Source organism: Simochromis diagramma, unplaced genomic scaffold (assembly GCF_900408965.1).
Source record: "Simochromis diagramma unplaced genomic scaffold, fSimDia1.1 OVJJ01000585.1, whole genome shotgun sequence".
Classification (NCBI taxonomy): Eukaryota; Metazoa; Chordata; class Actinopteri; order Cichliformes; family Cichlidae; genus Simochromis; species Simochromis diagramma.
Genome location: NW_024387398.1, coordinates 1092914 through 1119206, shown reverse-complemented (window position 1 = coordinate 1119206; position 26293 = coordinate 1092914). Strand labels below are relative to the sequence as shown.

The 26293-nt window shown below is 45.0% G+C and overlaps 1 protein-coding gene across 2 annotated transcripts; it reads right to left on the bottom strand.

Moving 5' to 3' along the window:
• Window positions 1-1896: 1896 nt before the first annotated feature.
• fbxo38 (F-box protein 38) lies at window positions 1897-21954 on the bottom strand. 2 transcript variants are annotated; one of them, XM_040010113.1, is made up of 22 exons: window positions 21805-21954; window positions 21145-21344; window positions 19768-19901; window positions 18575-18738; window positions 18195-18360; window positions 17744-18019; window positions 16592-16685; window positions 16201-16331; window positions 15867-16037; window positions 15577-15719; window positions 15104-15284; window positions 12776-12828; window positions 12294-12414; window positions 12028-12183; window positions 11197-11832; window positions 9203-9303; window positions 8933-9035; window positions 7816-7982; window positions 6779-6924; window positions 4112-4215; window positions 2596-2709; window positions 1897-2519 (listed from the first exon to the last, which is right to left on the bottom strand). In XM_040010113.1, exons 2-22 carry the CDS (start codon window positions 21276-21278, stop codon window positions 2341-2343), a joined length of 3474 nt encoding a protein of 1157 aa, XP_039866047.1. In that variant the 5' UTR covers window positions 21279-21344; window positions 21805-21954; the 3' UTR covers window positions 1897-2340. The 2 variants fall into 2 exon arrangements, with proteins under 2 accessions (XP_039866047.1, XP_039866048.1); XM_040010114.1 differs by having other exon boundaries at window positions 12294-12411.
• Window positions 21955-26293: the final 4339 nt, after the last annotated feature.

Genomic DNA, 26293 nt, shown 5'->3' with positions numbered 1-26293 from the left:
CTACCTAAAATCTCTTAATGCAGGCCTCCTGTCCTCTGTAACTGTTACCCCCTTTTCTCTTGTACCTATGGCTAAGTGACTTTAGATGAAAGTGACGGCTGAATTCCCTGGAACATTTGAGGAAAATGACACCAAAGGGCTGTTTTATTGATAAACAAAGACTCTGGATCAGTTTTTCAAAGGGTCAGAATTACAAAAGTAGTCCTTGTACCTAATAAAAGACAAAGGAGGAAACATGGACAGTGACGCATCCAGTGTGAGGTCCAGCAGGCAGCTATCTGGCCTGGAGCGAGTGCCCCGTGCTGCAGAGCATCGACGCTGGTCTATGTCACAAGAAGCCCACAGCAGCAGGAGGAAGTGCAGGCTCGATGGAGGCGGGAGACACAGTCCTGTGTTTACACTGACTGAAAGCAGGATAGGAGTCACATTCACTGGAAACATGGAAGACTCCATCTTGCTGTACTCAGACTTGTCAAAGCAGGAAGAGATGCGATTAGCGGAGCCAGAAATGGGATGAAATATGCAGGTATACCTGCCATGTCTCCACAGCTGCCAGAGCTCTGGTTTGTGTCACCCACTGGCTCTCCTGTAACTTTATAACTGGAAACACAGTAAATATGGATATTTCACTAAGAACTATGATACTGATTTCATAAATGTATCTGAGTGGTAACTTGATCAGAACGAACTCGACGAGCAGCCAGTCGTTATAGATACCAGCAGCTCTCAGAAGACTGACCAACACAGCTGGAAACGTAATGTTTCACTAATGAACTGGAGACTAAAACAACTGAAACTCGAGTATAAGCGCGACAGCTCTGCAGAACTACACTTCAAACCAAAGCGGCTCATTTTTAGGTGGATATCATCAGGATGGTGCGGGGATGATTAGGACAGCTGGTTCAAAATAAGTAAAAGTAAAAAATCGAGGATGCACTGATTCCCAAGTCAGCTGAAAGACATGTTGGCGTCTCCCCAGATGACCTGGAGGAGGTGGAGAGGGAGGTCCTGGTCTCCTGTTTAGACGACTGCTCCTGCAGCCCAACACTGGATAAGAAGCAGACAGTGGAAAGGTGGATGAACAATGAAACAAACTTGCTGGGTGGTTAAATTAGTAAGTTAGTTCAAAGTTCACACAAAGACGAGCTGAACAGTCTGTAAAGCAGAGGACGAGTGGAAGACGAGTCACTGAAGCACATCAGCACAGGGAGACGTCGGGGAGGGGCTGCATTTCAGACAAACAGCAACAAAGAGACAGCAGAAAGACCACAAACACCAAGGACGTGTGGAGCAGAGTCGGGCTAGGAAAACAGAAGCGGCCCGACCGTACGAGGCCAGACGACCTTAATCCTTTAACAAAGTCCAAGTCCAGACCGCCTCCGTAGGACGGGCCACGTTCAGCATCCACGAAGCCAAAGGATTACAAATGAACGACTGTAGCTGCTGGGCCTGAGAACATCAGCTGTTGTGTAACTCTCAGCTTATATCAGCACAACTTTAGCGTGATGTGCCACAGAAGGATGCCAGGAGACGGGCCCTCTGATTGGTTCTGACAACACAGAGTTAGCTCCGAGTGTGCAATGTGAATACGTCAGGTCAACATTAAGAGCTATACATCTATATTCTCACTCAATCACACGATGCTACTGTAGCTCCAACAGAGGAGCTTCAAAAGGTGCAGAGGTGACTGACGGTCAACCATGAAGTTGTTTTACATATCCTTCAGCAACAAACAGGTCTCTGCTTATTCTGCTTATTCTGCTTTTGATGAAACAAACTCGACAAACAGCGACACGGGAACGCTTCCCAACTGCAGTGCGACAGAAAACTGCAGTCATGCAGACAATGCTGCCAGGAGGACTCGAGCCTTTATTTGGAACAAAATCAACAACGTCACATGTTTGACCCTTTTTTATTTACTCTTGGAATTAATGAGTTACCATACGTTCAGAGTCGTGTATGATAAAAGAGAAAACCAGCACAGATCTCGATCTTATCAAATCCCCCAAATAAAGATTGAAGGCATGTTCTTGTATTTTTTCAAAGAATTGAAAAAGAGTCGGCCTTCGGTGTGAGCCAAATGAAGCATCATCATCACCCTCTCCCCACAGTGTCCACGTTTCACTGTCCAGCTCATTAGCGCCCCCTTGTGAGCAGCCTCAGACTCTGCTGTTCCTCTGTAATGCTACTGAAGAGTCATTAAATATTATGTGCATGTCAGTGCTGACCTGCAGCTTTCAACAGGTAACCAACTTTCTCATTTTTTAATAAAACCAAGTGTTTTCAGTCAGAAGCTCGAGCGTCGAGGCTGACATCCTTCTGGTTCTCGGTCTTTGGTTTCTAGATGTAGTCGTCATCCACGGGTTCGCCTGGAGTATCACAGTGATGAAGGAAGAGGACCACTACTCTCTGAAACACTCCTCTTTTGCTCTGCCGCCGCTCCGAGATCTCTTCCCCAATGGTCTCCATGCAGATGTCAGCTGACAGCTGTCCTTTGCGCCGTGGGGCGTAGATAGTGGCTAACACAGGAGAGAAAACCGTTTGAGTACAGAGAGCAGCCGCATGGAGAAACTGCTGACAGACTGACGCACTCACTGCTTTCATCGTCTTCAAAGTCGTAGCGGGAATAGCCGTTAGGATCCGCTGCTCTCAGGGTCCTGAGCCAAGGGAAGTCTGTTATCATGCTGTAGGGCGCTCCATCCACCAATCCTGAGCAGTGACATCACAAAGAGTTGATGGTGAGAACATGCACTACCAGTCAAACGTCTGAGAACAGCCCAGTTTTTACAGTTATTTATTGCAGTCATCCAAGTCCAGTGAACAGCTTGAAATGGTACAAAGGTGAGTGTTGAACTGCCAGCGGGTTCAAACAAAGGTAAGGTCACCAAACCTGTAAAATAATGTACATTTCACAATTATACACAAAGGCCTTTTTCAGGGACAACATGGTTAATCATTTTAAATCTGTTCTGCAGTGATGGAGGCCGATCAGCCTTGAAGGCTGCTGCTACTAATCCCTACAGGTGGAGTACTCCAGCCCCCTCTGTCTGCATACAGCAGTGTTGGTGCCAGACCCTCGTGAATCAGAGGCTCCCTGAACCAGAACAGCTACCACAGCATTCATGCAGCACCATGCAGGATCCTCTGGTATGCATCTAGTTGGTCAGGGCTTCATCCTACAGCAGGATAAAGACCCCACACAGTCCAAGCTGTGGCAGAACCACCTCAGGAACAAAGAACAAGATGGTGAGCTTGGAAACATGGAGGTCCAGCACAGTCTCCAGACTTAAACCCATCGAGCTGGTTTGAACTGGACAGAAGAGTGAAAGCAAAGCAGCTACAAGGTCCACATTCATGGGAACGTCTGCTCCAGATGTGGGAGAAGATTTGATTTCTGTTGTAGAAAGAAGCCACGGCTGTGTTCAGCTGTTATATCACAGGGGGCGACTTTGATGAGCCAGAATATATTTGGTCTATAAACTGATTTTGATAGTTTTTTCACTCTAACTTCTTATTTGTCCTATGCTTTCATTTCAAAATGCAATGAGACATTAAACTGTATAATTTTCAATAAAAACTGGAAAAACTGGGGTTTTGTAAAACGTTTGAGCGGTAGTGTGTGTTTGATGAGGAGCTTAAGAACTAGCCTGTCAGTAACTCCTTCAGTGCGCTTGCTTTCAGTTCACCAGTGTAGTAAATAAGTCACTGCTATTCAAACAAGGAAGAAAAGTTTCTACATCCAGGCTGGATTTTATCAGTGTGGCTGCAAAGGTAGAGCAAGCAGTCAGCTGACCCAGGAATGATCAGCTGGGTGAGGCAGTGAAAACCATCTGTAGATGGCCAGTAACAATCGATACACTACAGACTCACCATCACTTTTCTCACATTTACATCCACATAGAAACAAGATCAGAGATGATAAAACAGTGACGTTTAGAGCGGTGCACCTTTCCTCCCATCTGAGCCCGGCTCAGTGTGAAACTACACCAAACAGGTCCTTCCTTCCATAACGTCACTGACCAAAAACAAACCTCGACTCCCAGAGGAGGGAGAATATAAGCAAGCACTTATGAAAAAAATTTCAACAAGCGATGTGACGTAAACACGTTACCCTCCAGTGTGTAGATGTCTCGGCCCCAGGGGTATCTGGGAAACTTTTTCACATCCTCTTCTGTCCTGGTGGCTTCTGGGAAGAACTCGTACTTTATTAGCTCTCTGTTAGAGACAAACACACATATATGAAAAACTGAAATATGGCTTTATAAAGAGCAGTGACTCTATAGTCAGTACAACAGTATAACTCCCTTACTAATGACCACTGTTTCATTTTTGTTTCGTTTTGCTCTTTCTTGTTTGAAACTTGCTCATTAACGACTGTGCTGAGAATAACCAGTCACGCTTGTTTTAATCGCGTGAACACAGTATAGGCCACAGCCATCTGTGGTGGGGATATGTTCTGCAGCTCCACTGCAGAGTGGTGGTGGTGCAGTAGGGTTCGGGGGCAGTGCCAGGAGGCTGGCAGCACAGGTGGGAATGATTTGGTGATAATTTCCTGCTATTTCAGGAGCCAGCTGGACCCGGAGGAGCGAGCTGCAGCAGGAACGAGTCCTGCACAGAGCAAACTTGGAAAAAAGCTTAAAATAAAACAGTGCAACAGTATGCATGTGTTGGGCCTTCATCTTACAGTGGTGTCAGGCCTGCAACCAGTACAGCCAGTAGAGGTAGTGGCCACGATGCTGGTGGATCTAACCACCATGCAGACAGTGGTGGCTCCAGGCCGAGTGCAAACCTGACATAGTGGCCGGGTCACCCTTGGAGCAGCCACAGCTGGTCGGGGCTCTATGTCAACCGTGCTGGCTGTGGAGAAGCTGCAACGACTGCCAGCCTCTAACTCGCTCGCCACCATCGCCCCGCGCGTTCCACCAACTAAAGGCGATGTCCTAAATCGCAGGGAGCCTCGCAAATGCTGAAGCAGAAGTGCTGGAGGTGTGGGCGGCCGGGACACCAGCGCCAGGAGTGCCTGCTGATGGAGGTGGGACAGGTGGGACACCAGCCCTCCAACACCTTCCACCGGTCCAGGAGGGACGTACTGGTAAGGTGCCAAGAGGGTATATGGGGATGGAATAGGGCTGCACGCAGACCCTGGTTCAACCAGGGCCATTGGTGGAGGCAGAGCAGGTGGAGGTTAGGTGCGTGCATGGGGACATACACAAATGTCCCATAGTGCCACTACAAATAAATACAAGGGCAAAACGCAGTAAAGGCTGCAGCATCTCTGAACGGCGTCGACGGATTGGAATTGAGAGATGCGCTTTAAAAACCTTTAGTGGAAGCTTGTGGGCGGGGCTTGTAGTGTCTGAGCTGTACTCAGTGGTGACACGAGGTCGTGCGACGCCGGCTTTGGGGAGGAGGAGATGGCAGGGCCTTCTTGTGAGGCCCCGCCACCTCCAGCGATTGGCCACTGTTCTAAAACCTCTGGAGCAGGCAGGGCTCACAGCCAACCTGAAGAAGTGTGCCGTTGGACAGATGGAGGTACAGTATTTGGGGTACCACTCTGAAGATGTCCTCAGGTGGAGAAAACAACAGCCTGTATCCCAAGACCAAAAGAGAGGTGAGGCGGTTCTTGGGGACAGTTATCACTGCAGATTCAATCAATCAATCAATCAATCAATCAATCAATCAATCAATCATGCCAAACTTGTGCATGGAGCAGTGCCAGGTAGCATCTGTGCAGGTAAAGAAGGGGGGACCCCCTGCTTCACACACCTAACGTTTGACTCCCCTTCATTCATGCAGATGGACGCCTCGAACAGAGGGCTGAGGGCCACTTTGTCCCAGCAGGTAAGAGGGCTCGACCGCCCTGTCGTCTGCATCAGACAGCAACTGTCAGAGAAACAGGCCAGATACAGCACGTTATCCGCCCCCGTTATTACCTCCTGGGATGCCCTCGGTTCAGACCATGTCCCACTGCAGCCCCATGAAGGAGTCCAACATCCAGATCACCCGGATCATCGTCCAGCTGCTGGCTGCTAGTACCTGCTTCATCTACATCTGTACAAGAGCCCTTCAGTTTTCTGAAGTTTGGTAAATAAAAGCAGCAACACAACCCTGTTCATGTGACACGTGTGACTATAACAGATCAGTGGCCCTATGAGCAAATTACTGAAGTCCACAGCAGCTGTTATGCTGACAAAACACTACCATCAAAGGCCCCACACCCACGCACAGACGCATCCACCCACGCACAGACGCGCACGCGCCCACCCACAGACACACCCACACCCACGCACAGATGCATCCACGCACAGACGCATCCACCCACGCACAGACGCGCCCACACGCACAGACGCACCCACCCACGCACAGACGCGCCCACACCCACGCACAGACGCGTCCACGCACAGACGCGTCCACGCACAGACGCGTCCACCCACGCACAGACGCGTCCACGCACAGACGCATCCACCCACGCACAGACGCATCCACGCACGCACAGACGCGTCCACGCACAGACGCGTCCACGGCGTACCGACGCGGTTCACGCACCAGACGCATCACGCACAGACGCCATCCCCGCACGCACTGACGCGGTCCACGCACAGTGACGCGTCCCACCACAGACGCCCCACGCACGCACTGACGCGTCCACGCACAGACGCGTCCACGCACGCACTGACGCGTCCACGCACAGACGCGTCCACGCACAGACGCGTCCACCCACGCACACACACAGCAGCCCACTGCTGTCTTGTGTAATGTTGCATGTGACACTACTCACTGGCTGATGTTAGCTATGGTGTCCATCCAACTGCGAATGCGAACTTTGTTGCGTATATTTGGCGGGTTGCTGAATTCGTGCACTATAGCGATGTGGTAAGGATACGGCCCCTGGAACAGCTGGCGCTCCAATGCTACCGAGTCAATCTGACAACATGAGACAGACAGAATTACACTGAGTGTTTCACATAGAAGTGTCTGGAAAATGAGACGAACATTTGTTCATCTTCATCTTGTTTAACGTTATCGTGATTTTAGCAGAGAGAACATGTCTGAGTCTGAGAGCTTCTCTTTTATGTAGCCAGATGTTCCAGCAGTTTTCAGCAAGCACAGTTATATCTGCTGTCAACAGCTTTACAGGCACAACAACCAAAGGTCTGAAGAGCCGGGGTGTCAAACAGAATAAAGTGATCCCCATTTTTATTTTGATCCTTTTCTCATTGTGGAGGACAAAACGTTTCAAACACCTCACCTGTGTTTTCCCTGGTAATAGTAGCAGTAAGTAGATAACACATGTTGCCCACTGTGTACCTTTCTCTTATTTTTGCATACATTTCTCGCTTTCTTGTAGTCTATAAAATAAACTCCATACAGAGTCTGTGAATGGCAGAGATGTGTGCAGCACAGAGCCATGGCTCAGGCTCTGCATGAAGTTATAGTTCTCAACTTGTTTGATCTGCTCATCACAAACAAGCAGAACATTCGACTGCATCTGTATAAGTTTATAGATTTTCCCACAGGTAAAAACCTCCATCATTGCCATTCATACAACACAAAGTAATTAATTAACAAGTTTGTTTTTCACTTTCCACTGTAGCACATTCCTGCTTTTTTACGACTACAGTAAAAACCTTTATTTTTTACAGTTTCTGTCTTTGCTGAAGCTTTTTGTAAGATCGAAGTGGCTGTATGTGGCTCGCCATGTAAAGTGAGTCTGACACCCCGGCCACAGGAAAAGTGCTTTTTGTTGCAGTATTGCAACATTACAACATTTTATACACCAGCAGTTAAGATTTCTAATGACCAAAGGTCACCAACCTGATGCATAGGACGCATGTAGATTATGCGATTCCTCTCAGGGGGCATTCTCAGGATCTGATCCAGGACCTGCTCCATGTCTAGCTTCTTACACTGAGCGTAGTCAAATCTGTTTACTATGGGGGCACTTTCTACTCTCAGGTGCTTTAACACGCGGCATCTGGTAGCTGTAGAGTGTAAACACACAAAGACGCTGATTACTCGAGACCTTCCAACTCAGCATAACCAAAGATGTCGCGGGCACTTTGGAGCGTTTGAAACACGACAATTTGATTTTTAAAAAGTACAAAAGTTAGTAATGACTTCTTGTATTTGCACAATCTGCCAAAAATTAAAAACATTCATCTCAGATTGAAGCTAAAAAACTAGTTAATGTTGACTTGTTGTTCCTAGAGTATTTAAAAGCAGAGCCTTCAGTTTTCAGGCCCCTCTTCTGTGGAACCAGCTTCCAGCTTGGATTCAGGAGACAGACACTATCTCTACTTTTAAGATTCAAACTTTCCTCTTTGCTAAAGCATAGAGTTAGGGCTGGACCAGGTGACCCTGGATCCTCCACAGGAGGTCTGGGCTCCTGGGTGCTTCACAGAGCGCCTGTACACCTCTCTGCATTTAATCATGAGTTATTATTAACCTCTGTCTCTCTTCCACAGCATGTCTTTATCCTGTCTTCCTTCTCTCACCCCAACCAATCGCAGCAGATGGCCCCGCCCCTCCCTGAGCCTGGTTCTGCTGGAGGTTTCTTCCTGTTAAAAGGGAGTTTTTCCTTCCCACTGTTTGGCCTAAACATGATCTCTTAACAAACAAGAATGAAGACTAATTGTTTTGAATATGCAGTGACCAGCAGCTGACAATTTTGTGACTCATTTACTGACAAATTCGTTTCTCAAACGCAGAATATAAGAACCTCGGGAGATGCAAGAACATTTTAAAGCTCATGTGCAGCACGAACACTCAGAAAAGTAGCAGCAGTCACATCTACTGCAGTTCATCTACTGCAGTTCATTTTAAATGTTAAAAAGTAACTAAAGACTAGAGGCACTCTGATAGCACACACCTTATGTTTTTAGTTTTTGGCAGAACAAAACATTAATGCAAGTTAATTATCAAATATGAGTACCGTGAATGAACATCATTTTGGGGCAGTCTTTAAGGACCAGGTCAGTGATTCCACAGTTGGTCAGAGTGATTCCCACCAGGTTCTTGCTCTTCAGAGACAAAATCTATACAAGCAAAACCATCTCAGTACATCTGTGATAAAAACACACTGCAGAACCATTTGACCAAACTTTAACCAGAAAGGAACCAAGGACAAAAACATCTGTGTGCTTTTCTTTGGATCACAGAGTAAAGTGTCAGTCCCTGTGTTTGTGTCTGAGTGCACACGTACCTGCACATGGTCGTCCTCAGTCACAGGGTCCGAAGTGCTGGTTGATTTGTCAGCCATTCGTTTCCTCCTCACTGCCATTCGAGGCCTGGCTCTGGAAAGATCTACACAAAATAACAGAGTCCAAGGTTAAACGCACCTGCCTAGCAAAGAGGCTGAAAAGACACTCTGCTGTGAGATGGTGAATACTTCAGGTTAGTATCAGGTCAGATGGAAAACCCCACAAACGTGGGAGAGTGGACTTGTACAACATGAAAAGGCTGGATGGTCACACACTCCTGCAATAAAGAGGCTGTATCACAAGGAGGCCGATCAGTTCGTTTCCTCTGCACGGAGCGTGTCTGACGGTGCAGCAGCCGTGGAAACAACGTAATCTGCACATTTTCACTTTTTCCTCCAAGTAGATTTCCACTTTTTTCCTCAAAACAGTGTTCAGACTTTTTTCTTGAAATGCTCAATAATATTTTTATTGCTAATGTGGCTGTAACACTGCTTTGTACCTCAGCCGCCAGCAGACAAACCTGTGGCACCAATTTAAAAGAAGAAAACTTCCTCTGACTGTGAGATCAACGTCACTGAGCTCTGAACTTATACAGAACATTTACTACATTTGGTAAATCTGTTTCCCAGCAGAGCTGCTCTGTAACAAAGAGGAAGCCTCGATGTCCCAGCTGTACACAGGAACCTGAACACAGCTTCCATTTGTGCAGCTAAAGCGGCAAAGTAAAACTTGTTTTAAAACCCCACGTGGACACGCGTGATTCGTGGACACGCGTGATTCGTGGACACGCGTGATTCGTGGACACGCGTGATTCGTGGACACGCGTTTAAGGCTTTGCAAGAGAGCAAGAGGGATGTCACATCTGTGCACACTCACACACACATTTATAAAAGAGAAAAGCAGCCGAGTCGTGAAGCTGAACTTAATCAATTGTGTGTAAATAATCACCATTTATTCAGGTTTGAATGTAGAGGTTTGTCAAAAACTGTCTGCTCAAAGTTCGTGTGCGTGCAGATGTAATTCCTTAAAAGCCAAATGACTGTAGAAACTTGTGGATCGTATCGTACGCACTCGTATCACTTTTGAGGCAAATTTCTCAGCTTAGCTTCTGAATGATCTTGTTAATAATTTCACATCCTCGTTAAGTTGGACTGTGGATACTGCAGCTCCTGTGACAATCAGAACAACCCAGGTTTCTCGTCAGCTCTGTAGCCAGGCTGACAGTCAGAGCTCTGTCGAGCCAACCATCCCTTTAACCTTAACTAGTAACGACTTCATGAATAACATTTGAACCATTAGAGAAAAATGACCAGTAATCATCCCACAGATGTAATATTATCTACAGCTACTCTTAGTACCACTGATGTTAAGTTAGACTCTTTTTCTCTAATCGATCTTTCTGAGTTAACTTCAATAATTACTTCCTCCAAACCATCAACGTGTCTTTTAGACCCCATTCCTACCAAACTGCTCAAAGTCCTGCCATTAATTAATGCTTCAGTCTCTAATAATCAGCTTCGTAGCTCAACATTCATCCAAGCACCAGCTAGCACTCACACACAGACTCTGATGGTCGGAGAGAAACTTGGCTCAGTATCTGGCCCAAGGACACAGACTGGGGGAGCCAGGGATCGAACCACCGACCTTCTGACCAGTGGATGACCTGCTCCACCTCCTGACCTGCTCCACCTCCCGACCTACTGCAACCAAAACTAAAAGATTCTCCTTCTGATCTTCATATTCGTTGCACATCTACCTCTCACATGCTGCCTGATGTCTGGATCAGCGTGGCCATGTTAACATGTGTGACAGGTTTTGTTCTGAGTGAACAAAAGTAAATAGCAACCGAATCACGAACAACCTCACAGAGGTTTTAAACACAGCGATGTTCTGAGCCTGATGTATACTAACACATCTGCACGGAGCCATGAATAGAAGAAAGAAAAGCTTTAAGTTTCACTCCTGAGAAGCTGGATTCCTGTTGTTCCAGTCTTACCTGTCTCTGAGACCAACGGCACAGAGGACGTGCGGGTGCACGATCGGGTTAAAGGTCGCCTTGGAACAAAGTTCTCCTGCTGTGATCCTGAGCTCGCAGCAGAGGAAGGCTGCCTCTTCCCCTGAGCAGTCTGAGGTCCTGGTCTCCTGGGATCATTATTTACAGCACCACCTCTGGGCTCCACTCTGTCCACACTGGCAGGACCAGAACTCGGAGGGACAGAGGGTCGCTCTGCGCCCTCTCTGCCACTCGCAGCTCTGTCAGGGGCTGTTCCATGGGTGGCATCCATCACCACGCTCCTACATCCACCCGCATGGCCCGATGTGGCTCCTGCAGGTCCAACTCTGCCCAGTGAGCCGGTCATTGTCCTTACTCCAGTCCTTGATGCTGGAGTATCCTCTGATGTCCCGCTAGCTCCTGGTCTTGCCGCGGCCTCCACAGCCTCAGTAGTAGTTCCTTTACCGCTGCTCCTCCTGCTGCTCTCAGTAGCAGCCTTCATGTCGGCCTTAATCTGTTCACTGGTCACCTGGCAGCTCTTCTCACAGCTGTTCTCTGCAGCGTGAGTCTTTGGCTGATCAGCGACTGCCATGGATATAGCCACATTGTTGCCCCTCCTCAGCGGAGTCTTTCCTTTACCTGGAGACGAAACACACCATTTACAAACCTCGACACCAGCAGCCAGTTTTTAAGCCGTCATAATTACAATCAAATTAAGAATATCGGACTGATACATGAAGAAAGACGCTTGAATCAATGTCTGTCCACCATCTCACGATCCAATCATCAAGCACTTGCTGGTGCCTTCTGGCTGTGAGCCGTATCGTGCATCACCTTTTGTACATGAGGCCGGCTGCTCCAAACATGAAGGTGGCATTAACCTGGAAACAAGGCCTTCCTCTTCCTCGCTGTCCGAGTCCGAGATGACCTGTGAAGGTTTGGGCACGTTGGCACAAGCTGATCTGCACTGCTGGACTAAACCACTGGGACCTGGAATTAAAATCAAATATTAATGTGTAAAGTGTATACAAGACATGTCATTTATACCTTCATTTTTCCAAACACTGATTGCTTTGTTCAGTGAAAGACCAACGTCGGACCTGCTTGTTCCTCATCAGGTGGCTGTGATGCTGGAGCCTGGTGACTGGGCCCCGGAGCCACGTCGCCTTCTTCAGCCTCTGCTTCCTTCAGCTCGATCTGAGGCTCAACGTCCATGTTCTCCTTCCCAGAAAGTTAACATTCATATCAGAACCCAACCCTGACTCTATCAGCCCTACAATCTATCATATTTGACACGTGCGTTTCTGAGACCTCCGTCTCATCAACATGATCAATACTTGTCATAATTTCCAAACTCTTTTTGTCTAAAATGAACATTGTTGTTAACAACAATTCGCCAAAAACACCCAACGATACAAAAATATAACTATATCATAGAACTATATCATAGAACTATATCATACTCAGCATGATGTAGCAAAAACATTCTGTGGGCTTTGTTATCAGGGTTAATAAACATCTGTTATCTCTGGCTATTTGTGATGGGTTGGGTCTTACAGGGTGAAATACAGAACATTTTTACCTCGTCTTCATCCTCTTCATCTTCTTCCTCCATTCCATTTACTTCTGCTGGTGCTGTAAAAACAAGCGCTAGTTCTGTAACTCAACATTACATCCATCATCTTCTACGTCAGCGTACGAAGTAAAATACTTTATATAACTGAAGAAGTGAAGGTTAAAGGTCGCACTATGCCAGAACCACAGGTTTAAAAACATTTCCACGCTGTGTGTGACGCGCTGCGCCCTCTCAACCTACAGCTGCGTTGGAACAAAAAGAGTGAGGGATGAAAACATGCATGACTGCCCCCTCAAGCTCCAACTAAGCGACTGCAGACTGAGACTTTCACCCACAACGGATCAGCGACGGAAACCAGACAGCATCTGTTTAAACAGCCAGACTGGTTCAGCATTTTTTAGGTCATGGTGAGTATTGGTGTGACTTTACTAATCATGTTTACACATGATGCACATGACTCTGTAAACACAGGAAAGGCATGTATGAATAACTCACAGCACTCCCTCACTGAGAATTTCAACCACTTCTCTAGTCTGAGTTAAATTAATGCAACAAAGAATGATTCAGTCCGAGGCACTATCCCAGCACGGTAGGTTTAATCGTTCTCACATTATATCGATAAGTACAAAGCACACAGTCAAACTGTCACAGGATTCATATCAGGGCTTGCATTTGCTGATATGGTTATTGTACTCGGCCCTGGAAATCTTAGAAATATGGTATCTAAGCAGGTTCTTACTCTGGATGGCATTACCTTGGCCTCCAGTAACGCTGTGAGGAACCTTGGAGTCATTTTTGACCAGGACATGTCCTTCAACGCACATATTTTATTCTATTTTTTTAAAAGTATGGTTTCTTGCAGTTGCGCAATGTCTCCAACATCAGAAATATCCTGTCTCAGAGGACACTGAAAAACTAGTTCATGCTTTTATTAGCTGCTCCACAATGCTGCAGCCAGAGTCCTGACAGGGACTAGAAAGAGAGAGCAGATTTCTCCTGTTTTGGCTTCCTGTTAAATCCAGAATTCAAAATCCTGCTCCTCACATACAAGGTCTTAAATAATCAGGCCCCATCTTATCTCAATGACCTTGTAGTACCATATCACCCTATTAGAGCGCTTCGCTCTCGCTCTGCAGGCCTACTTGTTGTTCCTAGAGTATTTAAAAGTAGAATGGGAGGCCGAGCCTTCAGTTTTCAGGCCCCTCTTCTGTGGAACCAGCTTCCAGTTTGGATTCAGGAGACAGACACTATCTCTACTTTTAAGATTAGGCTTCAAACTTTCCTTTTTGCTAAAGCATATAGTTAGGGCTGGACCAGGTGGCTGCCCTTCCCTGATCCCAGTTCTGCTAAAGGTTTCTTCCTGTTAAAAGGGAGTTTCTCCTTCCCGCTGTTGCCAAGTGCTTGCTCACAGGGGGTTGTTCCTCAGTCAGTCCTGGCTGTAGCTCACGAGGTATCGCTACAGCCATGAAACTATTAATTGTAAAGGTCGATCCCCGTTTGCTCCAGTCTGCATGCTAAACATCCTTGAGCAGGATACCAACCCCAAGTTCCTCTGTGATTCATCCATCAACATGTGAACGTGTATAAATGTTAGCTAGAAAGCACTTAAGCACAGAAAACAAAGCTTGTATGAATGTGTGAAAAAGTCATGTTGTGGCGCATTAAGCGCTCAGGCAGAGAAGAAAAGCTGTGTATCAGTACTCCTGTCTTCTCAACACACACACTTTCCTTAATCACCCAAATCTGCTGCGCATCCTTTTCTCCTTTCTTAGTGTCCACCCTCACACACCACGAACTATACACCCTTTTCCTAGTGCTCATGTCTACTTTGGTCTTCTTAACCATCACACTTTTTCTTTGCAAATCTCTTCTTTTAAATACTTTCTTGTACTCTCTCATTCCATCATCCAGCAGCAAGTCTCCTCGTCCTCTTTCCTCTGCTCAGAGGAAACACCAAACACCTCCCTGGCAGTTTCCTTTACCACTTCATGGCCCATGACACCACTGTGTACTCTCCAGTCTCGTTCAGGTTCCTCCATCTGCATAAGATATAATCTACCTATGCGCGTCTAGTCTTATGTTACCCAGTGTTCCTCCTCTTCTGAAGTATGTGTTCATAGCCATCTCCACCCAGCACATGTGTCCTTTAGCACTGCTCCAACCACGACTCCGTCCACTCTGGGAACACTCCACCGCTTCATCCAACTTACTCCAGAACTCCTCCTCATTTTCTAACCGACATCCCACTTGTGGGCCATCAGCATTATTAAAAACATATGACGTTTATTTTAATACAATTGTTGGTATTTAATTATTAAAGCCAGTGAGACTTGCCATCGTGTTGCTGCTGCTGCCGCCGCCGTTGGTTGTTTATGTTGTTGATGGGTGGGGGAGGCATGTTTGGCTCATTGTGGTGATGGTGGTCTTCATTGTCATTGTTTGAGTTCTGGTTGCTGACCAGTGCTGAGGACACACCGATCCCAGTTCCTGCACTCAGACCCACCCTGGCACAGCCCTAACACACAGGTGCGCACACACAAACACACAAACGATTACAAATTGTTGCTGTGAGGTGATAACGACTAAATCACTGTGTGCACAGGACTAACGCGTACAAATGAGTCCAGCTACTCGGGTTCATTAAGAGCACGGCAGTCACACTGATGCACTGCATGAATGCACCACTGCAGGATCCTCTGTAAAGAGCCTGACACACTTGCCATGCAGTTCTTTTGAAATCTGCTCCCTTTGAAGACGACGCATCTCTGGGATGATTCGTTTCGAGAAAGCGACCATAACAAACGTACCTTGGGTGGTTCTCGAAACATTTGGTCCAGACAGATGAACTCCAGACTGGGCAGCAACTCCACAAACTGGGAAAAAGACTCCAGCTTGATGGCGTGACAGCGAACCAGAGTGAGATCAACCAGACGGCTCCATCTGGACTGATCTGCAGACAGAAACGGGGACAGCATGGTCCAAATGCATGACAACACTATACTTTTCCAATGATGTGAGAGGGAAAAACACTGCAGCATAATAAAGGCTGCATTTGTCTCTGCTGCTTTGTTATTATTCACCAAAACCAAAAATGTACCAGTAATCCAGTGGTGAGGGTTGTGGAGGTGAGGACAGTTGTAGATTAGCAGGTATTTAATATTGGTGAACACCTCATTCACCACCTTGATCCCAATATCAGTGATGATTCCTGGGTTCTCGATAACATCCGCCAGCCCATATTTCACCAGCTCCGAATGGCTCATTTTACCTGAGTTTAAATAAAAGCAGGAAAAGCCTCGTTTCCATCATCAGTGTACTGAACATGGGGCTTTATTACAGAGTTACTATTCATTCTCCTCTTGGTTTAAGGCTTCGTCAGCTGCTTATCGCCTTTTCATCAAAGCAAAAGATATTTGAGAGGAAGCACTAACACTGCAGCAGAAACTCATCCACATAACCCAGATGAAGAGTCTCAAACTGGGGAAACTCCAGCTCAGCCATCTTGAGAGCTGAGAAGACTCCATCTTTCGTCAGTGAAGGCTGGATACGCAGCTCGTGAAGCCTGATACAAAACACAGAAGGAAGTGAGAATTTCAGCAACGCCTGCATCTTCACGCAAACATCAAATAATCCAATCGTGTCAAATGTGTCACAAACCTGTTAATTTCACTGCCCTGGTGCAGATATTATTCTGAGTTATTTCTGGCGTCTTACTCTACTGTTTATGTTTTAACCACATCTGAACCCTGAAGCTATGAAATATGCAGCAGAATGTCCTGATTCTGTAATCCCTCTCACACAGCACTGTTCGTAAGCAGGTACCTGCGAGCAGCAGTTATGATGAGGTAGCCCAAGTCCACCTCCAGGGCATTCTTACAGGCTCCAAACGCAATGGTGTGGAGGTTCCGAAATCCTCCTGGATACGCCGTCAACATCAAAACAAACAGCAAAATATTACTACAGTACAGAAGTGAAGTAGTGTTTGAAGTGCTGAAGACAAACGTAGGGACACGTCATGTAAATCCACAACAACAGACTCTTGAACAGCTCTGACATAAACGAGTGAAAACACCTTAAAGACTCTTTGCTATAAAACACAGATGAAAACAAGCTGCGTCAGGGTCGCGGCCACTTTACTGTTCAAGCAGCACGAAAACAAACAAGAAAACAAAGATTTCTGAAAATGTTTTGTTTGTTTTAAATTTCAAATATTGTATAACAAGACATCTTTTTCCTCCCTGTTAACTGGAGCCTTTCATTGAACGACCCAATGAACACACTGGTGCTCTCTGCCTGTGCAGACACGTGGCAGCAGCTCTGTCACTGTGTGGTGTTTAACTAAATAAAACTGCAGACATAAGTGTGCGCACTAGTGTGTCACTGAGCGAACACAACCTCAGCATGTTGGGACTCTCTGCTCGTATTGTCACCATATTCAATCGAACGACAAAAGTCACCTCAGGGTCCAAACTGCGTTACATTCTTCACGCCACAGTAGGGGTGACGTGGGCCGCGAGTTTAACCCTTTAAAGCCGAGCGTATCGTATGTGATCCATGTGTTTTTGAGACTTCTGCATCGTCAGTGTAGCTTTTTTTATTTTACCCTCAAAAAAACATTTTTAATGACGCCACTGCAAAAATATCGCTTATGGAGCAAATGTGATACAAATACTCATATATGCAGATTAAAATTTGACATATTTCTATATATATTTTGTCTAAAGGTTCAACAAACACTCCATCATCAAAAAATAAAGATTTCTGGTAGTAATTTCATGGTTCAGGTTTTAAAGGGTTAACGATTGTTTCCAGGTAATTTGATTCATTTCCATGTGACACTCATGAACATTTAAATTCTAACACGCAGGCATTAAAACAACAACAGCAAAGCCATGCATGAATCAATCCTACTGAACAACAGTGTGATTTAAAGATGCACTGAAAGTGCAGCAGTGTCTACAAACAGCTGCTCACCTGATCTCCAGCTGTCCTCCACCACGTGCTGGATCAGCCCTCCCAAGAAGGGAACTCGTACCAGCTCCAGCTGCTCGAGGTTCCGGGCTGAAGCCAAGCCGGTAATCAGGGGAACGTATTTGAGAGAGTTGGTCGGCCCTGCACAATTGCGCATAACAAAGGTCCTTAGGCTCACACACAGAAAGTCCTTAAACGGCTGTGGTTTGGTAAGGCGGACCCACTTCAGGTAAAGGTGCCGTAGCATGGACACACAGGGGATCTCGGGAACATTCACACCTGGGTTGGTAAATATAAAAGGACACAGATACTTTAGACCTTACGATTATCCTTCTGTTCTTTTTAACAACCACACATCTACACAACAGCAGACACGACGCCGACTTACATCCAGAATTTTGGATAGTAGCTCTGATGTATTTAGACTAAGTCTCTGTCATTATGTTGTACTCACCCACCAGATGGAGGGTCTGGATCTTGGCATTTATGGGGACGGTGAGTTTGTTCTCAGCGGGAATGGGAAACGCTCCGTTACGGTTGCGGAACTTTCCGAGAATGTGAACCTGGGGCATATAGTTCCAAATGGCTTCCACCAGCTCCAGGTGGGAAGTCTCAACGCCCTGAAATGACATCAGTGAAGGTAACTGCAAACGTAACTCAACGATTACACCTTAAGGCTCTTTCAAATGGGACCCGGCGTGCGCTAGCTACAGCAAAGGGCCTTTACACATATCATCAGTCTACCAGGTCAGAGAATGTAGCAACAAATAAAGAACATAAAACACATGTTAATTATTTAATACACAGCAGATCAGTCACATACTGTTTACTGACCAGCAGATTTGGGCAGGCTTGCAGAGCCTCCAGGACTCCTGGAATACTGAACGCCTCAAAACCACGGATTCGTCTCCTTTCCAGGTATCGTGGGTGGAGACCATACAGCTGCTCCAGATCTGGCATCTTCTTCAATAGGAGCAAAAAGCTGCTATCTGTAAAGCCTAAAGATAAAGCACAACAAACATAAATAAATCCCTTTTTTTCAATGTTTCAAAAGCCCGGGGGTTGCAGCATAAGCCGGTTACTATGGACGCAGTTACAAACATATAAACAGAAGGTGAAAAAAACCTAAGCAGTTAAAAGTACAGTGGAACCCTGACTTACAAATGCCCCATTTAATGAAAAATTCAAGTTATGCAGGGACTGAACGCCAATATTTCTGCCCGTGTTACGGGCCCGCGTAACGAAATCCGCCGGCTCTGATTGGCTGAGCCCAGAATGCCCACAATGCCTTCCGAATCATGTGACAGCTCTCTTGGCTTTCGTACTTGCGCTTCGCTGTTCCACTTGAACGACGTATTGTTGTTGCAGTTAGCAAGTAGCCTAAAGCTTATCGTTCACTCCAAAGGAGCGATGGGTGCTTCGACTTACGAAAGACCCTCGGGAACGAATTCATTTCGTAAGTCGGCGTTCCACTGTATTAGAAATATGAGCAAAGATATTTTTGCTCATTTTAGTTTTAAAGTTGAAAGGCTTGAACATGCATCTCTATCCCGTTCTGTGTTTAAGGGTCTCCACATGTTATTACACTGTCAGAGTATGACTTAGACACGTCCAGGACCTCCTGCTAACCAAAGCTCTTTGTGTTTTGGTGTTAAAACTTACTTGGAGGTGAAAAACACACTCTGCATAAATATGACCTGAAACATCACCAGAAGTTACACAGCAAAACAGGAGTGAGTCTAAAAGGAAACATGGGCCGTTTGTAACATTCAGGACCATTATTTTATAGAGTTACTGTTATTAAGTACATTTCTTAAAATTTTAAGATATAAAAATAAAAGATTTTTGCAGGCCAGTAAAAACACCACTAAACTCTCAGCCTGACCTGGAGCTTAGGCTCGATACATTCATTATTAAAACTGACAACATCAGAATTCATATTTGGGAACGGCAATGCCAAAAAAAAAAAGGTACCATAGCACGCTCTTTGTTGTATGTTGGTGAAAGGCAGACTGGTTGTACTGTACCTGAAGGCATATACTCCCACCAGTGACCAGCACACAGGTCCACCACCTTGACCACTCGCAGGTACAGAGTTACTGCTTCTCGAAGCTTTCTAGATAAACATTCCATACACATGATATCCTTCATGGGCAGGTACCTACAAACAAGACACAACGATGTTTAAAATCTCAGAAGCGCTGTTCCTGTGATCACCATTAAAACTTTTACTGGGAAAAGCGAGCGGGAGTCCTTCATCAAAGCTTCCGATCAACAAACTCCGACATGAAGAAAAGAAAAGCGAACTTTGCAGCTGTTCCAGCCACCGCTGTTTGTTTTACACAGCGAGAAATCTGCAGTAAGGCTCCAGAAGTAAGAGCTGTAATAATAGAATAGAATTAGAATAGAATTCAACTTTATTGTCATTGCACATGCACAGGTACAGGGCAACGAAATGCAGTTTGCATCCATCCAGAAGTGCTTTAGTGATATAGATATATTACAATATATATTAGCAATAATATAGATATGTGAGTATATTACAGAAATGGGTCTATTATGGTATGTTATAATGTACACGGTATGAAGTATGTTGTGAATATTCTATAACTATAAGTATGTACAGGCTGTAGTGAGTACAAGCTATGTACAGGATATGAACAGGATATAAATATGAAAAACTATACAGAATATGAAATAAATAACTTTACAGAATCTGAGATATACAGCTATACAGAAATGGGAACTATGCAAGTTGTAAACAGTTGTAGGATTAAAGATTATCGAATGTACAGAATGATTATTTACACAGAGCTATACAGTAGTGCAGTTAAGATAAGTGAGATATAATTCCTACAGAGGCTATATAAAGTGCTAGTGGTTGTGAGTGGTGGTTCAGTCCATGTTATTATTGTGTGTTTGAGGGTACAGTTGTCCATTGTGGGTGTGTGTATGTTCAGTCCATGAGTTTAACGTGGGTCAGATGTCAGGAGGCAGAGTTCAGGAGTCTGACAGCTGTGGGGAAGAAGCTGTTCCGGTACCTGGTGGTCTTAGTCTTAATAACATATGCAGATGAGCTATTGACTTAGTCTCAGACCGTGCTTGAATTATACAGCTTGACTTTGCCTAACGGAAGCCGTAGGTGTACCGTTCTGCCTATTTCCATCTACGCAACATTAACAGGTTACATTCTTCTCTTTCCACCCAGTCTACGTCCATTCTTGTCCACAGTCTTGTCCTCTTTGACATACAGTCACCATCATGGACCAAACGTTATCTTGTTTTCCAGTGGGTGTGTGGCAGTCAAAGGTACCAATACTGACTGGCATAATGGCCCAACACACTGGTCTCTACAACGCATAGTAAATACGACAAATGATAAGTGTAGCCTGAGGGCAGCATACCTGAATATATGACAGAGGACTTCATGGGACAGCTCATTGATGTAGTCTTTGGGCTCACTGAGTCTTTGCACAAGATCTTCCCCACTGCTGCCCACCAAAGCGTGGAATTTATTAGACTTCTTCCTTGGACCCATTACTGCTGTATCATATCCTCCCACGTGAAGTCTGGAGCTTCTATATCCCGAGCAGGGACCTCAGTTCTGGACACATTATGAGGGAAGATGGGTAAACTGGAGTAGGAGACTCATACCACACGACCTACTTTGAGGATATTTTAAGCTAATACCAATTATGTTCAAGACCTGCTGCGTGTTTGAAGTGAGGATGTAAAACCAATAATTACTGTGCACTCAGGGACGCTACGTCATCAACATGCACGAATATTCATGTTTGGTGGTAAACATAAGAAAAACAAATAGACCTTTTAATAAAAATAAAAGAACACATTATTTATTTTCTTCCATTTAAATGTGATGGCTACCACTCGGGTTATTTTACGACTGGCAGGTTCGTTAAATTATACTTTAAAGTTAAAAGAAGCCTTCGTTTAAGCTAGCTTAGTAGATAGCACAGCCGCTGCTAAGACCGTACTCCACACAATGGGTTCGCAGTCACAACCTGGCCCCTTTATCAAGGCCTGACACGGTGGTTCTAACCTACCAGTATGTTTCTACTAAAGTCTCCGTGAAGCTTCTTCTCAGCCATCCTGTCTCCACAGAAAATGTACTAAACACAGCCAGAGATGCGTTAGCACAAGCCAATGTTAGCTTGCTCTTCTTCTTCTTCTGAGTTTCTCGGCAGGCCATACGCATTAAACATGTGTTGCTGCCCCCTTTAGGTCAGTGTTGTGCAGAAACAATAAAGAATTGATGGTTTTCTCCAAAGTTTTCGTTATTATCACTGGTTATTATTGACATTGGCATGAGGTCTGCCTCTATAACACAGCAGTCCATCAAAACATGCTTATCAGTTTGTCTTTAATGTGGTGGAGAAATTTATACAACAGCATGAAAACAAAACACTTCATTACACATAAAACTGTAGTACTGGAAAACTGTGCATAAACTACCAGAAGTAAAAATAAATGTTAAATGAATTAATATTGTAAAAGAAAAAGCCTGAACTGATGCTCTCTGTTGTTTATTTCAGCAGCTTTGCTCATTGCAATGTTCAATAAAAACTATTAGTAACTGAAAAAGTAGCAAGTACTCTACGTTTGATAAACCAGAATGATCAAACACCTTATTTAACACCATGCTGCCTTCATTACACCGTGTTTTTCTTTACTTCTCTTTCAGTAATCTCTCAGCTTCCGTTCCTGCTGGACTTTGTTATGTTTAAGGTTGACCTATTTTGAATACTTTATATTCTCTTCCAGGATCATATTTTATAAATCACATGTTAGTAGTGTGTGTACTGTGAGTTCAGGAACACAGGCCTATATCTTGATTCAAGTATATTCAGATATATTACTAAGAACAAAAAGCAGCAGAATTAAAAGGTGTCAGGAGTGTGTGACAGTGTCAACTGTCAATATAAATTAAGACTTTATTGATCCCACGACGGGGAAATTTTTGCGTTACCTCAGCTCAGGTACAGATATCAGAAGGAAATACAAAAAATACAAATAAAATACAAACAAATAAATATCTATGGGAGGAGTCAAATACTAATGAAAACTGAAGGTGCTGTTGGCACAACAACTGGTTAAATATATCACATCCAGAAATCCTCAGAGATGCAAATCTGAAAATGCTGGCTGAGCCTGCACCTGCTCTGCTTGCTGTTTTATTAGATTGCACAACTGATTATGCTGTGAATGTTTTGATGGCAGCGGTGGCACCGAGGCTTAAAGTGGGATTTGTTAGGTGGAGGAACCTTCTCAAGTGTAGCAATACAACTAACCTGTTTAACCCTGCCTCCTGGCACCATGTGCAAGGGTTTTCTCCAGAGCCAGAAAGGTTATTTCTAAAAACATCAATCAACTGAGTCCAAGCACGGCGAGAAAAATATTTATTTCTTAATAAAATGAATAAAGTTACCATCACCCCAGTACTCATACGCACAGTCACTGTCTTTTGAAACCACTGGAACAGTTTTAACATTTCATTATTACATTTAATCAAACATTGACTGAAATCCTATTGCCATGCATTCTAACACTGATAGAGCTTTATTACCATTATCCACATGTTCATCAAAAACACATTAGATGAATGAATTCACCACACAAAATCAAATTAAGGTGTTTGTATTTCCATTCCATGCCTACACTGTTGCAAGAGGCAATCACAGACAATTGAAACGACAATAAAGACTTTGACCAGCAGGGGGCTTTGTGCGCACATGAAGCTCGAGAAATGAGCCTTTGTTTGAAGCAACTGAATGGAAAGCTTCAAGGCTTTATGAGGCTTCATCTGCTCATCACCAACGATTAGTGATTTTACACATCTGTGCGTCAAGCAAAGGGGGCGTGGTTTACACCCTGGACAGGTCACCAGCCCGACACAGACAACCATTCACATTCACACCTATGGGCAATTTAGATTAACCTAACACCGCTAACTGCATATGGACCTTAAACAGATCTTATTTCATTAAATGCTTTTAAGTCCAAATTGAGAGAGCCAGAGAAAAATGTTTTATAAAATGTAATTGTTATTTATAACATGTATGTAACTTTGTAATTTTAACATGTTGTCGCCTCTTGGCCAGGACTCCCTTGAAAAAGAGGTTTTTAATCTCAATGGGACTTTTCCTGGTAAAATAAAGGTTAAATAAATAAAAAAATAAAAAAAACTGTGAGAGGAAGCGGGAGAACCCACGCAAACACGGGGCGAACATGCAAACCCCCCACAGGCCCGATCAGGTGGTGCAGTTGAACTCAGCACCTGCTGTGAGACAAGAGAGCTAATCACTGCACCGTGCTGCCCGGTCTCACGGATAACTGAACAAAAACACCTACGTTAGATCAGGGGTCAGCAAGCTGCGGCTCCGCGTGGTTTGGGGAAATAAATTAGAAGTATTTAGCTGAAGTGTAATTTATTTATGTTAGTTCTTTTTTAACTTGTAGTTCTAAATTGGAAGATTATTGTGATATTGAAATCTAAAAATAAAATTATATTTTATTATTTTTTCATCGCTCAAAATAAGCGGCACACTCGCGGAAGCCGGTGTACCCGCCGAAACGCTCTGCATTTATCGAGACTTTCAACCCCAGGTAGGCCAATTGTGGACCTTCGGATCCACATTATGTCAGCAGCCAGTAGCGGTTTCTGATAAGGGCGACACGGGCGCTTGCCCGGGGCGGCATCGTGGTGGGGGGCGGCATTACGCCCATTTACTCGCACTCATGCTGCCCCGACGTCATGCCAGCGCATAGCGGGGATGGCATAGGCACCGATCGGTTTTCTATCGCCCATTTGCTGGGAGTAAGGGCGCCCTCCGTTTGCGAGGTGCGCCTGCTGCTTGCGGCTCAGGGAGGAGAGGGCGGGGCGGCGGGGGATTCTCTGACCGGCTGGGGCAGCGTCTAATAACCAACTCGCAAAATAAAAGAAAAATAAATACAAACACGAAAACACCAGACATCATGATACAGACTTATAATTTGCACCGATGTCTTTTTCGAAATTCTATAAGCGAAAAGTGAGCGCGAGAGCCTTCGGTGCGCATGCTCGCTGCTGAAGTCAAAGTAAACTTTATTGTCATCTCCGCTCCATGCAGTCCAGGATATAGAGAGACGAGACGACGAGGCTCCAGTTACAGCAGTGCAAGTAAACCAACAGTATATATAAGAAGAGTAAGAAAATAAATATACACTTTAGGACTCGGGGTAAAGGGATCAATAACAATTTAAAATTTATATTTATTTGATGATTTAAAGTCTCATACACAACCCGTCGAAAGGGGAGGAAGACCTGCTGCTTCCAAGTAGAGCACATTTCATTCATAATGTTGTAAATCCAAGCCCATTATGTATTCATGATTTGAATCCTGGGTTGTGTGAAATCCCAGGAATAAACAAAGTGAATCTGTGAACTAAGGTGTAGGTCTGTTAGATCATGTTGTGGTGATCCTCGATTTGGGGGATGATCGTTCATACTGGAGTGCAAAATTAAAACCAGGATGGACAAGAAAAGTTCAAAGCCATCAGGTGCTCAGTTTAGAAAAAAGAGAAAAGAAGAGGAGGAGAAACGAGCAACAGATGGAGGTAAGCAGATGTGTGATTGGATAATGGCAGGTCATCCTGAAACAATCAGAATCAGAATACTTTATTAATCCCTAAGGAAATAATGTGGGTTACAGTTGCTCCAAGAAGAAATGGTAAAAATAGCAACAGTAACAGACTAAACTCCAAACATTATGTTACAGATTTTGCACATTTAAGAAATGGCACTGATATAGCCCCGCTATGGTTGCAGTGTCGCGCGACACATCTCGTGCACATCTCGGTTTCTGTATCTGCGCACTGCGCCCCGGACACCGCAGCTGTGCCGAGTGTGCAGTCGTGTCTTTACCGCCATGGTGATGATGAGATTCCAGTACAGCCCAGAGACACAGAGGGAGATGCTGGCTTACGTTTGTGGGAGTCTGGGAGACTCACGTGATCTGTGCGTCAGGCGACTCGTGCACAGCCATTTATGTAAGAGAGAAAACGATCCGAACATCCGGTGGACTTCAGATTGTTTGAAAATGCTCGTATAACCCAGAAACGGGCAGCAGCAGCGGTCGCTTCATTAAGACCGCTGCTGTTTTTCTCCTTGCCGCTGTATCAACACCAACCGCAAAAAACGCACATGGAGGATATCAGTGAGTGTCGTCAGCCCCACCTGGCTGCGACCTGTTTTTTACTGACCAACCCAGATGTCGGCCGAAGTCTCGGGGTGGCCGTTTGCTCTGGCTGCCCCGGTCCTCTTGATATCCGCGCATCTGTAGCACCGTTTAAATCACGACTAAAAACCCACTTATCCAATCTTGCCTTTCCCTCTAGTTAACACTTCACTTATGATTTTATATCATGCACTTTTATGCTCATTTAATTCCTTGTTTGTTCTGTATCTGCTGCTTTCCTATGTATCAGTGACAGCTACCTGCTTGCATACCTACTACTTACTTTGGTCCTATTTCTATTATCCTCCTCCTATTCTCT

Excerpts from the sequence above, each read along its gene's own strand:
- fbxo38 (XM_040010113.1), bottom strand. The coding sequence starts at position 21,278 with ATGGGTCCAAGGAAGAAGTCTAATAAATTCCACGCTTTGGTGGGCAGC. Across the intron at positions 16,038-16,200 it reads GGATGAGTTTCTGCTGCAGT|GTAAAATGAGCCATTCGGAG; the intron begins GTTAGTGCTTCC and ends ATTTAAACTCAG. Across the intron at positions 6,925-7,815 it reads ACATGCGTCCTATGCATCAG|ATTGACTCGGTAGCATTGGA; the intron begins GTTGGTGACCTT and ends TCATGTTGTCAG.